The 17,471-nt window shown below is 40.4% G+C and overlaps 2 protein-coding genes across 8 annotated transcripts in view; one reads left to right on the top strand and one right to left on the bottom strand.

Annotated features, from left to right (window-relative positions):
• FAM208B (family with sequence similarity 208, member B) overlaps window positions 1-3,769 on the top strand; it is a 67,572-nt gene extending 63,803 nt beyond the window's left edge. For all 7 annotated transcript variants that reach the window (XM_010836367.1, XM_010836366.1, XM_010836369.1 and 4 more), the window contains 4 exons: window positions 558-711; window positions 1,533-1,638; window positions 2,072-2,253; window positions 2,614-3,769. In XM_010836367.1, coding sequence (XP_010834669.1) covers window positions 558-711; window positions 1,533-1,638; window positions 2,072-2,253; window positions 2,614-2,732 — 561 coding nt within the window. In that variant the 3' untranslated portion in view covers window positions 2,733-3,769. The remainder of the gene's footprint in view (window positions 1-557; window positions 712-1,532; window positions 1,639-2,071; window positions 2,254-2,613) is intronic.
• A 1,540-nt stretch (window positions 3,770-5,309) lies between these two features.
• Window positions 5,310-17,471, bottom strand: part of GDI2 (GDP dissociation inhibitor 2) — a 28,215-nt gene continuing 16,053 nt past the window's right edge. Inside the window, exons 5-9 of the mRNA XM_010836364.1 lie at window positions 11,848-12,046; window positions 11,461-11,592; window positions 9,269-9,368; window positions 7,843-8,014; window positions 5,310-6,447 (exon numbers count right to left, since the gene is read on the bottom strand). Of these exons, the coding sequence (XP_010834666.1) occupies window positions 6,101-6,447; window positions 7,843-8,014; window positions 9,269-9,368; window positions 11,461-11,592; window positions 11,848-12,046 (950 nt within the window). The 3' untranslated portion in view covers window positions 5,310-6,100. The remainder of the gene's footprint in view (window positions 6,448-7,842; window positions 8,015-9,268; window positions 9,369-11,460; window positions 11,593-11,847; window positions 12,047-17,471) is intronic.

Here is a 17,471-nt window from a genome sequence, read left to right as displayed (position 1 = left end):
AAGATAATGGGTTTGAGATACTGTGCTGCTGATACTAATGTTGTCATTTACCAAGGTATTGATCTGCAAATTATGTCTGTGAGTTAAGAATATCTTCACAGTAACTAAGGGAGAACGTCAATGAAAAGACACCGATTTTCCACCTGAAATATAAATCTGTACCTCTGGATATCTAACAGAAACAAGTCTTGCTTTAAAAGGACTTGTGAAAATTTTCTTAACTCTTTGTTACCATGGTTACCTATTAACTGAATAATTGTGTCAGGTCAAGCCCCTTTTGGGGACAAGCACAGTCTTGCATCAGGACGCTAACTGAACCCACAGCAGACTGCACTGAGCTGGAGACAGTGGTGAGCCTGCCACCTGATACACATCCCAAACCTCAGGAGTCCCAAACTCCATCCCCCACCTCTGGAGTTGAGAACACTGTGTAATTAACGGGTCAGTCGTCAGGGTTAAAGGTATTTCCAGCTGTTCTTGAGTCCGGACGCCCTTGGATAAAAGTGACAGAAGTGACCCCATGACCCCGTCTTCACTGGGAACCTCTTATGTTACAGATCCCTTCTCTGCTGAAGCTGAAGCACTTTCCCAGGGTCGTCTTTGCCGGAGTCGACAGCCCTGAAGACGTCCTCAATAACACCTACCAAGAGCTTTTTCGGACAGGAGGCTTTGTGGTATCAGATGACAAACTACTAGAGACTTTAACATTAGGTTGGTCTCTTATTTTCCTTTCTTATATAGTCAAATCAGTTTCTCCTTGCCCAGTGACCCAAATATTTCATCAAATAGAAATTATCAACTTACACATCAGTCACCATATACTGAGGGCTTAATTTCTGCCATATGCTGTGCTAAGCACTGTGCTCTTAACGTCTTTTGCACTAACCAGTCACCTCCCCCATCAGACCGCTCAGTAATGCAGCTAAACTATTCATACGCATTAGATTGTTATATTCAATTTCTCCCTTTGGCAAATCATCAGCTACATATTTGTTTAGAATCAGCCCTCTTTCCTCCATTTCTGTTGCCATATCAACGCTCCCATCAGTACCAGAGAAATCTAAAAACCACTACTCAGTCAGCTCAGTTACCTGCTTGAACACTTGTATCTGTTTTCTCTCGGAGCAGTGACTGACACAGAAGGATGTCAGAGCACAGGGCAGTACTTTTATATAGTTGAAGTCTCTGCAGCTCCGATGCCTCATGAGAAATATGGATACCACTTCTGCACTGAATTTTAACTTTTATCATGAATGTTGCAAGTATTTATAGATTCTGTGTTAAGCCTGCTGCAGCAGGACCCACTTCTCCATGTCCATGGTCTATATGACTGCAGCGCTGCCTCTACTCACTCCTCCCCTGCGGGAGCATGAATGCGCAGGGCTGGGTTGAGAAGCCCGCCCTGCAAAAGAGGGGGCAGTGATGGTGCACACACAAGCACGGGGCCTTATTTCTCACAGGTGATCACTGGGCTTTGACGAGCCAGCAATCCTAAAACACATCTTCTCTTGTTAAACTTGTTCTATCCCTAGTTCAACTGAAGGAAATTGTCAAAATCCTAGAGAAACTAAATGAAAATGGAAGATGGAAGTGGTTGCTTCACTACAGGGAAAATAAAAAGCTAAAGGAAGATGTAAGGTAAGACCTTCATGGAAGGTGAGGCCTGGGGGGGGGTGGGGAACCCCCAAGTTCACCTTGAAGTGTTCCCTGAGTTCTAGATCAGCATTGGTCAAGTGCTGCCCCAAGGTTATGGACTTACATAAGATCTTGAGGGGAAATGGCTGAGCACGGAGGCTGGGGAAAGGTGTGTACTTAGGAGAGGAACCAAGGGAGCAGACCTGAGAGCCAGCACTGCCAGGGAGGGGCAGAGCCCTCACAGGGCTTCATTACCAGAGCACTTCAGAGGGGAGGTGAGGAAGGTTCAAGATCAGAAGTGGAGACCAGATTAAAGGGGAAGGAGTATAACTGACTGTAGTGAAGACAAAAAATCTAGGAATAAAACTGAAAATTAAGATACAGGAAAATAATACCTTTCACAAACTTAATCTAAATTTAATATTGTATTTTTCAGAGTGGATTCAATTGCACATAAAAAGAACTTAATATTGAAATCGTATCAGAGTGCAAACATCATTGAGCTGCTTCACTATCACCAGTGTGACTCTCGACCATCAACCAAAGCTGAGCATCTGAAATGTCTGGTGAACCTGCAGGTTCAGCACATCCACGCCAGGTTTGCTGTCTTCCTGACAGGTAATTCACACCCTTAGTGCTACCTGATTGTCATCAGCCAGGAAATGCCCTTCCAGGTGGAATCATTGGCAGCCTGCACACACACAAGGCTGGGGCGAGTAGAGCAGATTTTATTTCCTTAGATAAAGGTCTGTTAAGTGAAACCATCCACGGTTTTAAACAAGACTTAAGGAATGAAGGCCCATCAGTGGTTTCAGCACCCCATCCTCAAGGCAGCTGACCCCAAAGTTTCCAGTCTTGTTCTTCATTTGACACAGGCTCCTTCTTCCCCTCATATGTAATGTAGTAATAAAAGGTGTATACACCAAAGCTGTATACAAATAATGAATTATTCACCAAAAGTTATTTTTCTTTTTACAGAAAAGCCTGTGGTCTCCAGAGAAGTCTTTGAAAATAGTGGCATCCTTGTGACAGATGTAAATGACTTTATTGAAAATATACAGAAAGTAGCAGCTCCATTTCGGGGTAGCTACTGGTAAGAACACTTCCCAAACACTCCCATATGAGATGGAATTGACAGGGGTAGATACCGACATCTGTGTCTACGAGAAACCAGTTGCTCAGCAACTGTTTTGTATGTTACACATCATGCTGTAAATTTAAAGCGTTTATTTAGGGGTGGAATTGCTGCTGGTTTGGCATACAGGGGACGTTCTCAAGTATCACTAATGAATAACTACTTTCTGAATGATAAACGTTTTCACTTGCAGACAGAAGACAATGTAGACTCCTGGATATTTTCCCCAGTAGGTATCATCCTACTTATGCAACAGTTCTTGGTTATTTTGTTTTAAAGACAGAATTATCGATTTTGTATTTATCCAGGTGGCTCAACTGCAGCTTACCTAGACATCGACAATGCCAACAATAAATTCGTATTTCCCCTTTTCTTTGAAAATCTTTGAAATCTCAAATCAGTGTTTTGCAACCTGGGGAAATGTTTTCCTTCATGTTTTACACATTGCTAGAATGACTTTGTTCACAGCAGCACTGCACTTTTTCATTAGCTTTGGACTGCAGTGTTCAATAGTATTTTCATTTTGAACAGAATGTTTTCAGAGCTATTAATTGACCTTAACATTAAAAATAAGAATTTTACAAGTATACTGAATTGTAGCAAAAAATACACCTATTTTAACCAGTAGCTCTGTTTTTGCATGTTAGGGTCAAATATGCATCTGTAATGCATGTGACAGTCTGTTTTAAAGGTTTTACCACATAGACTCTTAAGTGTTATATTTCCTGTTATTCATGCTACACTACATGAAGTTAGTTTTTTCCTAAACGGTACAAATTTATGAACCATCATTTTTCACTTACTCAGTTTATGTAAATACTGCACTACAAAATAAGTCCTGAGGAAGAAATAATCATTTATTTATGTTAGAAATAATTTCTACAATAATCCTTAAAATTCAAAACCAAGCAAAAAACATTTGTACGATACATAGTATCTATTTGGAACAAAGATTTTTGTAACTAATTTCTTTTTTTTAATAAAGACAACTAAAAATCATTCAATTGCTTCTGCAATGACTTTATAGTAAAAATTAAATGTTAGGGAAGATTTATAGCAGTTTTAAATTTTTCAGGCCACTTAGAATAAACTGCTTCCAAAAAAAAAAAAATAATAAACTGCTTCCAGAGGAATGGTCCCACTTACCTCACTATAGCCTCACTCCTTTGGCCTTGTCCCCACAGACCTGCCTGGTGCTCCCCTATCCCAGGTGTAGCCGGCCAGAGCAACAGGATCCAGCAGGGGACAGCTTGGGACCGCCCCCCACCCCCAGGCCTGGCCTTCTCGGGGTCACGCTAGGCCTGTCCCTCAGGAAGTCATTTACCTGCTTCATATCCTGCCCCTACTGAACCCAACGTGCTAATAACTTCACTTGTTGTCTTCCTAGGAGGAGGAATACAGTTGAATTTTAACTGTCTTTACCCTAGCTCTTAGAAAACCAACCAGTTCATTTTCACCCCAGGGACAAGAATCTAGTAGGAGAACCATAACTGAATTAGGTACCCTGCATTAATCAGAAATCACTACAGAAAAGGAGAGCACATGGCCGACACACCTGCCACCTGCCCAGCATGGCACCTGCCCTGCACCTCCTCTGCTGAAGACGGAGAGCCGCCCGCAGGCGCCTGCCAGGCCATCTGTCCTGTGACTGAGGGCTGAGCCACACTGAGAGGGTGGGCACGCTAGGCTGAGCTCTGGTACAGACTCTGCCCTCGGCAACCCTGTACCCACTGGCCTGGCACCAACATATTACTGTTCAATAAATATGCTGAATGCATAACATGAAGACATGCTGGTGCTGTCTTATCACTAGGCCTGCAGGCACCTCTGCTGCATTAATAGTTCAGTGTGAATTACTGTGTGACGAGGGGGCAGCCTGTGGGAATTTGAGATAACTCTTTAGAAAGGGCAGAGGTTTCAACTGGGATGATCGGGGATGTCATCCAGGGAGGTGCATACCATGTGCAGGACAAGCCCCCCAAAAGTGGGCAGTGTGAGCCTGAAAAACTGAGCTAAAGTAACCACCTGGTTAATCTAAGTTATTATTACCTAAATCCTTTAACAGAGCGGAGCACCTACCTTAGTCTATGTCCTTCAGACTCATCTGTAAGAATCAACACTCAGACCAAGAGAATAGTCACAATGTCCTCATTCCTCTGATGTAGTAACAGCATAAAGTGAGGCTCAAACTATCCAGGGGAAAGCGGGTACCATTGAAACTATGTGCAGCTACAATCTGAAATGGAAATATTAAAGCACCTACTCCACTTGGCAGGGTCCTCTACTCTCTCATCAAAGAGTCTGTTTCTAAACCACTACTTGGGATTCCTAGGAGGGTCTAATAAACATTGTGTCAGGACGTAATTCAGGGTGTACTCACAGTGCAGCCTGATGGCGGTGCTCCACCATCCATGGGGGTCTTCAGCGCTCATCCCCATGTCTGATTCCAGTTCTAGTGAAGGAGATGAGCAGCTTGTCAGGCCAGTGCAGTACTCACTAGCTCTGAGTTGTCAGGACACAAAAGACGGACAAGAGGGAGCTGGTTTCCAGAGTTTGGCTTTATTTGCAGTACAGAAATCATTTGGAGACATCACTGAAGCAGAGGTTCTGTCAAATCAATACTGTGCTGCAGCTTGGTCCGTTGAAGAAGCCACATCTGGGATACAGAAGAAGCTCCTACATTTACCTGCTTTATGATGGGTTTCTTTCCCCTCTGCGCTCATCAGTTTTAATAGGTTAAAACACCGCACACAGGCTTCCTCCAAAAGACTGTCCAAGTCTGGAGTTTGGTTAGAACTGGAGGCCCATGTAAACCAAGCTTGTGGCTGGGATGGGTGGGCACTGTCCTGACACATGACCGTGAACGGAAAGGGGTGGGGAGGAGTAAGGGACGCTGTCCCCGGCTACAGACATTCAGTTCTGAACCTCCTCACCGTCAAGAGGACAAGATGGCACGCAAGCTGCACTGACCCAGCTCTTGAACAGCGGAAGCTCATAACTGCAAAGGCTACACTGATTAAAAGATACAAATACTGTATCAAGTTCTCTGTATCAGTATCACAAGGTTTTAAAACTGATCCTTCACTAGAAAACACAAGCCAGTACTGGTTAAATTGAACAGAACGTGGGAACCTGCCAATTCGGAAGAGCCACTCCATGAAAACAAGTTAATACATGATATTAGAAAGGGGAGGAATATTTACTGGTACAGTGCTCTGCAATCTCTCAATTTTCATTACAAAAGCAGGCCTTACAATACTGATTTCATACAATATGCATCATTTGCCAAATTTTAAGTTTGTCCTAATTAGATGATAACATGTACTGCTGTTACTCTTCCCCATAGATGTCATTTTTCTTGCGCTTCATTTCCTCAAAGTCAAACTCGGATCCCATCATCCTCTTATAGATGTCCTTAATGTCATCACAGGTCGTCTCAAAGTGAGTTGTTGCATCATAGGTACGGGATATAAAGATCTGGCTTTCTGTTCCCAAGTCTTTTGGTACAAGGAGGTCACTGATGCTAACGAATTTCTGCTCAATTGGTTCCAAAAGCTCCAGGGCTGGTCTGATTTCCTTCTCGGGCTCCTTGGTCTCCACCGTTGTGCTGGCAATGGCGATGTACTTGCCTTGTGCGGCCACATTGTGTGCAGAGGAGATCATGCAGACGTAGATATCTGGAAGCAAGCAAAGCCATTACTGCCAGGCCCTGTAGACACGGGGCCTAAGCGCGCACTTGGTTTCACCCCAACTTCAGGGAGCTATGAGTTAACATTACTTGGAACAGACTATCTTCTGAGACAAGTTCTATATGGAGGCAAACACGGTCAGTCATACATAAGAGATGCAAATATTCAGCCACTTTGAGCCTACTGGAGATGAAGGAAGGGGTCACGTGGCGGTGAGTGGTGGACGTGGACATGAGTCTGACCGGCTGCCACAGCTAAATGTGGAAACCTGTCTCTCCTCTCTGAATCCTGCACTTAGAAAGGTTCTGACTAGCTAAGGTGGGGTTTAACTAACTACTGATTTCTAATTTTTTTAAGCAATATAAAATTGCAAACAGCAGAGGCTACTCTTATGTTGACATAAGCTCATAATAATTCCATACTTGTCTGTGTAACACTAAAGTAACTACATAATTTCCAATACAGAAAACAATTACTAGGCTCCCCTTACTCTCTTTATTTTCTTATTTATTCTTTTGGCTGTGCTGGATCTTCAATGCTGTGCTCAGCCTTCTCAGAGGCTTCTCTTGTTTCTGAGCATGGGCTCAGGTGCTCTGCAGTATGTGGAATATTCCCAGACCAGGGATCAAACCCATGCCCCTACATTGGCAGGGGGATTCTTAACCACTGAACCACCACCAGGGAAGGCCTCACCTTGACTCTCTCCCAGACCCTGAGATCTACTGGGAACCCTTGAAAGATTACTTTAGTCAAAGTCCCCTTGTTTTAGTAATAACCTTCTGTGAAATGATTTCTTATATGGAAAAAAATATATAGTTGGCCATTTAAAGGTTAATAGTTCCTTTTAAGTTGAAGTTTTTATAAATAAAACCTTCAGGGCTCTAACTGAAAGGAAGATGGGAAACGCTACTAGATGAAAACAAATGGTTAAAGCAAACAGAATTATGATTTCAGAGATAAGTTGTGATCTTAATCAGAGAAATCAAAGTTGTTTTCTAGCACACTGCTAAAGGCAAACACAAGTATAGATATTGACAAATCATGACATAAAAGTAGTGCTGTCATCAGCCTAAAAGTTAGTGTAATCAGGTCAACTAATAAGCATAAACTCCCACAAGCATACAACGTTCAGACGAGAGAGACAGCAGACTCATAGGGTCCAGCTCTCGGTTCTACAGAGGAGGGCAGGGAGGCCCCAAGAGGTGTGTCCAGTCAAGGCGGGGCTCCTGGCCTAACGTGTCCATTTCAAAGTGATGGTTTAGGAGTTCTATGAGCTAAAAGGGATCCATCACATTTTCCATGTGTAAACTAAAGTTTCTTCACTCTAATAGAACAGATAAAAGCTGCAATTTATGCAGACACTGCCTGACCTCCGTAACATACCTGACTTCCGGTTGACTTGGTTCTGTGGAATAATGATCTGGCAGGAGTTGGCGTCGTTGGTGTTTTTGATGGGGTGGCTGAGAATACAGATGACTCTGATCACCTGGCCCACTTTTTCTACTCGATCTTTCACATAGCTGGGATCGCAGATGAGCTGCTTACAGCGAGCAATCTGCAACAAAACATTGAAGACTTTCTAATACTCAGTGTTCATCACAATGTTTTTAGAAGGTATAATGATGCCACTGTTCCCTGATCATCATCTGTTATCTTCATCAAGTTAACCACAGATAATTAGTGAATTAGAGATAACTATTAAAACTAGCTTTGCCAATAATCCCTGTAAGTTCTCCTGGAGCAAATCTATGAATTTTAAATCTTATTCAAATAGAGAAAATGTGTTGCATGGTGTTTAGATGTATAAGCTTTAGAACTGGGCAGAAGAAGGCTCACATACTGCTAGAATTAAATGAAACTGTTCAAGAAATGTCATTATATGTGAATGGACCCAATGAGAAATAAACGCTTTATAAATGGTACTAATATTACAAACAGACCATAATCACTCTCATTTTAAGTCTGTACTTCCTAAGCAAAATTTAAGTTGCAAGATAACTTATGTATTATTATAGTTTTCCTCTTTGTATCAAAGCACTGAAATGTCCTAAGAGGAAGCAGTTGCCTAAAACAAAGAATGAATAAAAACAACCTTGAGATATCAGATTAAAATATTCACCCCTCTTTCCTAAACATCTATTATGTGTATGCTGAAAGCACAAGATAGTTACAAAAGATCTACAACAATAAAGGGTAAGAGGGTCAACTATTGAGTATAGATTATACGGTCTGAACCCATGGAATACAATCAGGAATCCCAAAATATTTTTTTTAACATAGTTTTTGAGTTTTTTTAATAGTTCTACTTGTAAAAGTTGATGGGTTCATGAAATATGGTCTGGTTTGCAGATCAACACCAATGGCACCCCCTGAGAACTTGGAAGAAAATGAAAAGCCACCACAGAACTACTGAAAAAAAAATGTACTTTAATAAAACAATAAAACGGTATTGGCCAAGCCCCATTTCAACCAATAAATTGTAAGTGGCACAAATAAAGCTAAATTTAAATGAAAATTTGGACTATATAAATAAAACTTACCATTTAGAGCGCATTCGTAATTTCTGTTTTAGTATTAAGCAACAATCAACACAATAGAAAAAAAATTTTTTAAACAAAAGCACACCTGTAACTAGATTTCAGTCATTATGAACACCCAGTTACCATAAAGAAAACATGTCTGATCTGAAATCCGGGATCAACATCCATACCAAGTTAAGTACTTATTAGACAATAAAGTTAAGTACTTATTAGACAATAAAGTTATCTTTACAAGAATATGATTTTTTTAAGTTGTAAAAGGTCCTTACCTCTCCTTCAGATTTTACACCAATCACCTTTCCATTTTGCATAATGATTTCTTCAATTGGTTTATTCAGCATGTAGGTACCTCCATATATAGCACTTAGCCTAGGGGAAAAAAAAGTATTTACAATTAGTAATTTATAACTGTTTAAACTACTAGTCTCCTTTCTTAGACTTTCATGAATAGTAGACAACATTTGTTCAATTTCCTTCCAAACGGCATTAGGTTAAGTCATTAAAGCATCAATTCTGAAACAGTCAAAACCACGTAAATGATGTCTCACATTCAGTTATGAATATCTGACCAGTAACAAGAGAACAGCTTTATAAGTCTATTCTTCTTGCATATAAATAAAATTCTGAACAACCAAAAAAACAATCAGGAAGCACTGGATACTGACTAAAAACAGGCAGAAACTAGACAAGAGACTTGAAGCAACTTAATGAGATCTTCATGTGGTCTGCATGGCTCTTCCCCTAAAAGAACCAACCTCCCAGTCCACAGGCTTAAGATTTAAGTTGCCATAGACAGAATGTGGCCTGCATGAGTAGATAAAAACTGTGGGGAAAAAAATCTTCCAAAATGGGAAGCAGCCGAATTATAAAATCTCTTCAAATCCTTAAGTAACTCCAGAAATGCTTATTCACATGACAGACTCCCAAGGAATCCATTAAAAGCAACAACTGAAAAGCAAAAAGACCGAAGCGGAGACTACAGGCCATAAGGATAGATGAGTTTGATAATGCCATATTAGAGGAACTTGGTCCATTTCTTGCACTTTGCAATGACATCATGAAAGGACCACACCTAACTATGCTAGGACTAAGGATTCAGCCAGACAAAAGATCCCCCCACCACCAAAGTATAAAATCAAGCCTCCAAAAGTTCAAGATGAATGGTCAATAATTTAACTCCAACTCAAAATCAACACTCATCGCAGAAAGAATGCAGCATCTCTACAATGTATACCAATCAGTATGTGCAATATACATGTTATAAAATATAACTTTTTTATATAAAGATTACTATACACAGGGAAAAAAGAAAAGCGATCAAAACAGATATCCAAATTACTGATGTTAAAACATGCGAGGAGTTAAATGCAGCTACTATAAAAATGTACAGGGATAAATATGCTTGTTCAAAGATCTATGTTCAAGAATATTACATACTCATGAGAGTCAAAATTAATAAACAGAAAACCTCACCATAAAAATGAAAACTATATTTTAAACATGGAAATTCTAGATCTATTGAAAAAACTTTTTAAAAAATTTTAAAACTCACTGAATGTGATTAACAGCTAATCGGAAATAACAAAATGTGCACAACAAATAAACACACCACAGAATTTCACAAAACAAGCTCATGAAAAGGTGATCAACATTAGTCCTCAGAAAATGGAAATTAAAATTATAGTAAGATAGCATTTCACACCTGCTGAAAAAGACTGACGACAATGAATGCTGGCAGGGGTGTGGAGCAACCAGGACTCTCACACTGCTAAGTGTAAGCAAAATGCTGCAACCCCTCTGGAAAGTTGTTGAGCAGCGTCTCATCAAATGAAACATATACATGCCATTATCACCAGCAATTCCACACCTGGACATGTATGTGCCCAGAAGAAGTGGCAACTGAGGTCCATACACAAAAGTTCATAGTAGTTTCATTCGTAACACCCCAAAACTTTTTGAAAACTACACAAATGCCCATCGACAGGACAATGTGGCACATTCACATGGTTCACACAGTGGAATACTACTGTTTTTTAAACTACCAGCACGGGCATTAATATGGAGGAATCTCAAAAATACCGTTAAGCAAAAGTGAGCACATATTCCTTTTACATAAACTAAAAGGAGACAGAAGTGATCCTTGGTGATAAAAATTACAAATGCAGCTGTTACAGTGGGGGTTGGGGTGACTGTGCGGAGATACAAAGAAACTTACTGGAGTCCCACACCTTGACGGGAGTTTCGGTCACACAGGTCTACATATATGTCCAACTCATTTTTTTAAAACTATAGATCTATGGTTTCATTGTATATATAAGTTTTACTGCACTAAAAATAAAAAGCACCTCCCTACCCACAGACACCTTGTCTCATTATTCACAACTACGTCTCATAAGCTACCATTTAAGATGCAGCTCAGGATCAGAGGGGTTTCAGGACAAGGTTAAAGATGGGCTCTCACCGTGCAAATCCCTGTGGCAGTTCTCCAAGGCCGTAGAGTGGATAAAGGTATGGGCTTTTGCCATATCTTGCCAAAGATTCGCTGTAAAGTTTAATCCTATTAATGGTTTCACAACATGGCTGATCTAAATAGCTAAACAAAAGGAAATGAACATTAGAAAAGCACTCTGGTTTGCATTCCTCTGCTCAATTTAAAATTGTTTTCTGAAAGGATTTCAATTCAATCCTTCCATATTTTACTTATAAGGCTCTAACACTAAACTGAAGCTAGAACTTCTTTTTCATAGTATAATATAGCTATGTATTTGTTAGAATTTCCACTCTGCAGAATTGGGAAATTCAGTGACAATTCCAAGAAAAATACAAATCTAAAAACCAGAAGACTTACTCATCAGTTCTGTAAAGTGCCAGGGCATGACCAGTAAAATCTATAACATCTTGGCCCAAGTCAAATTTCTTATACACCTCTCGCATTGATGTCTTCTTAGGATCAATGCCCTCAAAAGTTCGAGGATCGTTCTCATCAAAGTTGGCGACATATACCAGGAATTTTCTGAATCGACGTTTTTCAAACAGCCCCATTAGGCCTAAAAAAGAAATTTTCAAAAAGACACACTCACAAAAGGACACTGAAGAAAAGTAAGTGTGAGAGCAAAGTCTAAATATCCCATGTTGCTATCTTAGGCTCTTACAATGCAATGTGCAATTTAAAATACAGGAGTTTTAAAATAAATGAAATTTCTTTCTTTCTTAACCATTTCTTTAAAATAAACTGACAGTTTCGTAACACTATGAAATACACTGTCATAATTATGTAGTCCCTAAACTGTCCAACTCTTTTGTGACCCCATTGACTGTAGCCCCCTGGGCTCCTCTGTCCATGGGATTCTTCAGGAAAGAATACTGGAGTGGGTAGCCAATTCCTCCTCTAGGGAATCTTCCCGACCCAGGGATAGAACTAGAGTCTCCTACATTGGTGGGTGGACTCTACCACTGAGACAACTGGGCTTCCCATAATTACAACAGATCAGCTATTAAGTCTTCAATTCTACAATACAATTACAAGTAATTATAACCAATAATTAATTAAATATAACAACTTTAATTATATTAGGTACAAATACAACTGTGAAAAACTATTACTCATGAAGGCATCTATCTGAATGTTCTTTCCACAAATCTGATCTGTATTCCAACTGCCTAAAATTCAAAATGCTCATTTTTTTCTTTTTCTGTATGCTAAGATACACTCTGGCATTTAATGGAAAAGCAGCTTAGATACCAAGAACAAAGTGTCCTCAAAGAAATTTAGATGCTGGTTACGCTTCCAGTCACTTTAATGAAGTCCTAGATAGATAGGCAGCTCACTGCTTTTTACACTAAAAAAGAGGTGAGGAGAAAGCTATGAACCACCATGAAAGAAGCTCTCAGCTCCTCCTACCAGTCAGGATTCCCACTGCTGTGAACAGCTGGTAGAAAGACAAGGTCAAAACAGAAGACAGTTTCCTGGGTCCCTCTCCTGCTGCCCCTTTCTTAAACCATACAGCTACTTAAAAAAACAACTGGAGCTTTACATAAAAATTCTTAACCATTTCTTTTATATCCACTGACGGTTGAATATTTTGATACTTTAAACATTTTCCCCCCAAGACAACAGTTGAAATCAACAAAATTGAAAATTAAAATGATCATGAGACGATTCATGACACCTGACTACATTTAACCTTTTTAATCAATACTTATATAACTTAGCTTTTAAATTAAAAAAAAGTGGACAGAATGCATACACAATAAAAAGCATAAGGCTAAAAAGAAATATTCTATTATGCTACTTAAGACACAAGTATAGCCATCAGGGGAAGGTGTGAGAGCCAAAGAAAACACAAGTCACCACGCCAACGCACTTACAACTCAGGAGTCACTCTGGTGGACGCGTCTGTTGGAACCTAGAGCTCTTACCAATAGCTCACTGTGCAGTTACCACATAGCATCTTTTAAAATAAAAATGAAAATCTACTGTTTCCTTCAGTTCCCCATTCTTTTCTTTTCTCTTCTTTCCTCTTGATTCCTCTCCCTGCCTCTCCCAACACAAAGGAGCCTCTCTAAGCTGCTCCTCCAGTCCTTATGTCAGAACCAAATCCCTGTGTGATCACCAACATCTGAGAGACCTGAGGCTCTGAAAAGGTCGTAATTTAAAAGATTCATGTACTATTTTCTACAGTGTAATTTTTCTAACAGCTACTTCTATATGATGACACCTTTACTGGTCACCCTATTTAAACCAGCAGCCCCGCCCACACCCTCTCCTTTCATCTCCACCACCATCTGATACGCTTTTATATCCGATTATATTACCAGCTGAAATGCTTCTCCTTATCATGCACAGCCAGCCTCCCACTAAGGAAGCACAAACAGGAAAAGCACTTGTTTACTTTTTTCTCCTCTGCTGCCCCCTCCCTACCCCAGACCTTCTTAGATGGGTCCCCGCCATGTAACAAGTGCCCGATAAATATCCACTCCAAATAATTAATGTCCAATGGGAGCGAATATAAAAGAAGTTGACATTCATATACTGGACACACAATATACAAAGAAAATACTCAAAGTATATGATAAAGGGACTACAAAAACTCTTTTTCACACTTAGTCCATTGAGTTGTGCCTTCACTTCATTTCAAATAGCTTTACCTTCTTTCATGCACTTGCACATTGAGATTTATTTGCCAAAACAGACACCTGTGTCAAGACAAAAGCTACAAAAATCTAGAGCAGTTTCAGGAGGAGAAAAGGAAAAAGCATTCCAATTAACAGGTGTTAAGATTTGACAAGAGAATTAAGAAATGAAGCAGAAGGAATGTCACAGGAAAAGCAGAGACACGGCATGCGATGCGGCGTTCCAATGGTGGACCTCAACAGCCTCACCCCAGGTTGCAGCTGGCCCCGCAGCGGGCATACCTACCACCACCAGGAGCCCCCGGTCACTCGGCTCTGTGCTGTCACAGGTGCCCCCAACAAACAGATGCCTCACAGCAGAAGAGTGAGAACAAGCAAGCTAAAGATTCAACTGAGGACACAAGGTTTTGCTGGGCACATTTCAAAGCTATTCAGGAAAATGTCTCAAACTTTTCTAAGTATCTGTGTTCAATATTACTCTAGAGGCCAAATATCTTTCTCGTTTACTTGACTAAAATAACATTTGACCAATGAACAAATACTTATTGAAACCTTGAGGTTTTAGTTGGCATTATGACCTACCACAAGAACCAACATTATATACAGCTCCTTAAAAACCCAACAAAAACTTAGGCTTCTTGTCGTTGTTCAGTCGCTCAGTCCTGCCTGACTCTCTGCAACCCCATGGACTACAGCACGTGAGACTCCTCGTCCTCCATTATCTCCACTTAGGCTATGTTAATAAAAATATATTGGCCAAGGAAAGTAAAAGTTCCACTGAAACTGAGTCGACATACAACATTTGAAGCATCAGGTCTGGTCTGGCTCAATTCTATCTTATCTATGGTAATCTTGGCAAGTCAGAATTTTCAAAGAAAAGTGGCCAAGAGACCTAGATGACATATTATATGAGAAACAACCACAGGCACTGGAAATGTGCAGCACAGAGAAAAAAAGAATTCGAGGGTGTGTGCCAGTCATTAAAATATCTGAGGAACTATGTATTTATATACTACATGGACTTCCCTGGTGGCTTAGATGGTAAAGAATCTGCCTGCAATGTGGGAGACCTAGGTTCAATCCCTGGATCAGAAGATCCCCTGGAAAAGGACATGGCTACCTACTCCAGTATTCTGGCCTGGAGAATTCCATGGACAGAGGAGCCTGGCGTGCTACAGTCCATGGGGGGCAACACAGAGGAAAAAAAGAATTAGAGGCTGAGTGGCAGCTGTTAAAGTATCTGAGAAGCTATATATTTACATACTACATAGGTCAGTGGTTAAGTGTGGGGTTCTTGAGTCAGACAAATGTGGCTTCAAACTATTCTCACTAGTCACGAGCTATGAGATTCATGGGCTCTTTCACACCTGTATACCTCAGTGTTCCCTCATGTACATGCCAAGAATAGCACATCTCAGAGGGCTGTCGTGAAAGGCTATGTACAATCAACTTAGACAATACACACAAATAATTGTGCACAAGTGCCTGTACATAATGTTAGCTATTATTTAAGTATAAAACAATGGTTTTATCTTTCTCTTGAACTTCCCACCCTCTACACATTTCCAATCCTGTTTATTCATCCTGCCCTGAACTGTCCTGCCTGTCATTCCACCTTCAAAATCCTACCCATCAGTACAAACAGTTGACAATAAGGCAGCAATTTAGCAAACATTCATAATAACGTATGTTAAAACAGGTAAATCCTACTTGTATGTAAATTAAACCTCAATAAATCTAACCTTAAAAATATATAGATTAAATACATTTGCTTTTTTTTTAAATTTTTTTTCAAATTAAATAATGAGTGTTATTTCTCTTATAATTTAAAAAACGTGAACATTCTGTAATTCAGCTGTAGCCATTACTTCCAGGTGACTTCTTCATTAGGTTTCAATTCCCTTTTATATAACAGACTCTTGTTCCAGAAGGCAGTTAGCTTTTCATCATTCTTCCTATCCAGATCATATCCAAGACAAATCCCACAGGGACAAGTACATGTACCCAGTGGTCACGCACAACCTGAAGTAAGTCCATCATGAATGCTGCAGCCTCGGAGCCAACAACGACCCCACGACCAAGGACAGCGGCGAGCGCAGCCACTTGCGCCGGAGGAAGCAGTGGCCTCCGGACCCATTTGCTTATTTTTATAAAAAGAAACATGAGGGGAAAAAAAAAAAAAAAAGAAACATGAGGATAAGTCAGAAATAAGTAAAAATGACCACCTAACAAAGTGGAAAGAATGGAATGGCAAAGGTAAGAACAAGACTCTAAATATATCTTTTAATATAACTTTGACTTTCAAGTCATGTAATTGTTTTACATATTTGAAAATATTAAGTCAAAAGGGAAAAATAAAACTCAAAAGGTTAAATCCTTCAACTTTTTTTAAACTAAGGAGGTGGTTGAAGCTATTAATATAGGTTAAGAGGCTCAAGAGAGTGTAAAACTTTTAAATAAAAAAATCGTACCACAAACGGTGTTTAAAAGAATTTTCAAACTCTTGGACTCTGATTTCTACGAGGACACTTTATTTACATCAGATGCACATCACTGACAAGACTGATTTCTAACCCAGGCTCACAGCAAGGACTCCGTCCACTCAAGCAGGAGCTGCTGCTTCCCCACCACCTGTCACTCCCAATCCAGCCCCTATCCTTAGTGCTAGTTTCTACTTTCTAACTACAGTGTCTTTCAACACTTTAGGCCCAATATTTTCTCCCCTAATAGTAAGAAGTAAATAAATGGAGTTAGAGGAACTGCCAAAAAAATTCCTGGAGAATTAACTGGCACTTTTCCTGTTCTCCAAAATCAAACCTTTCCCTCCTCTGAACTCCTAGAGCACTTAGAAAATTTATCTGCCTTCAGTTATACACACTGATCCTTCCTCAAACTGCTCATTCCTCATGGCAACAAAATCACCTTAAAAGGAAGGAAGGTCCTTTCTAGGGGTGTTTGCTATTTAGTAAGACTCAGAACAGAAGACGTTAACTCGGAATAAAATCACTCCATCCTCATTGGGAACTCCTAGGAACAGAGATGCTGGAGAGTGGGCACAGTACCAGGGACCGGACATGGCCCCAAGACAGCAGGCGGGACAGAGGCACTGGCAGTCAGCGCAGACGGCGATCAGCTCATGGGCTCTGCAGCAGCCTACCAGGGTTCCTGTGCCTTCGTGCCTCTCACTTCCTACGTCATTTCAGGCCTGAGGTTTCTCACCTATAAACTGGAAACCCTACCTCACGAAGGCTTCGCAATTCAGTAAGAATGTGAAGCGTCTCCCACAGAACCTAGCACACGGGAAACACTCCACGAAACAGTAATGCATCTGAATTATTC

The sequence above is a fragment of the Bison bison genome, unplaced genomic scaffold (assembly GCF_000754665.1).
Source record: "Bison bison bison isolate TAMUID 2011002044 unplaced genomic scaffold, Bison_UMD1.0 scf7180017864063, whole genome shotgun sequence".
Lineage (NCBI taxonomy): Eukaryota > Metazoa > Chordata > Mammalia > Artiodactyla > Bovidae > Bison > Bison bison.
This window is presented reverse-complemented; position numbering and strand designations above follow the sequence as displayed.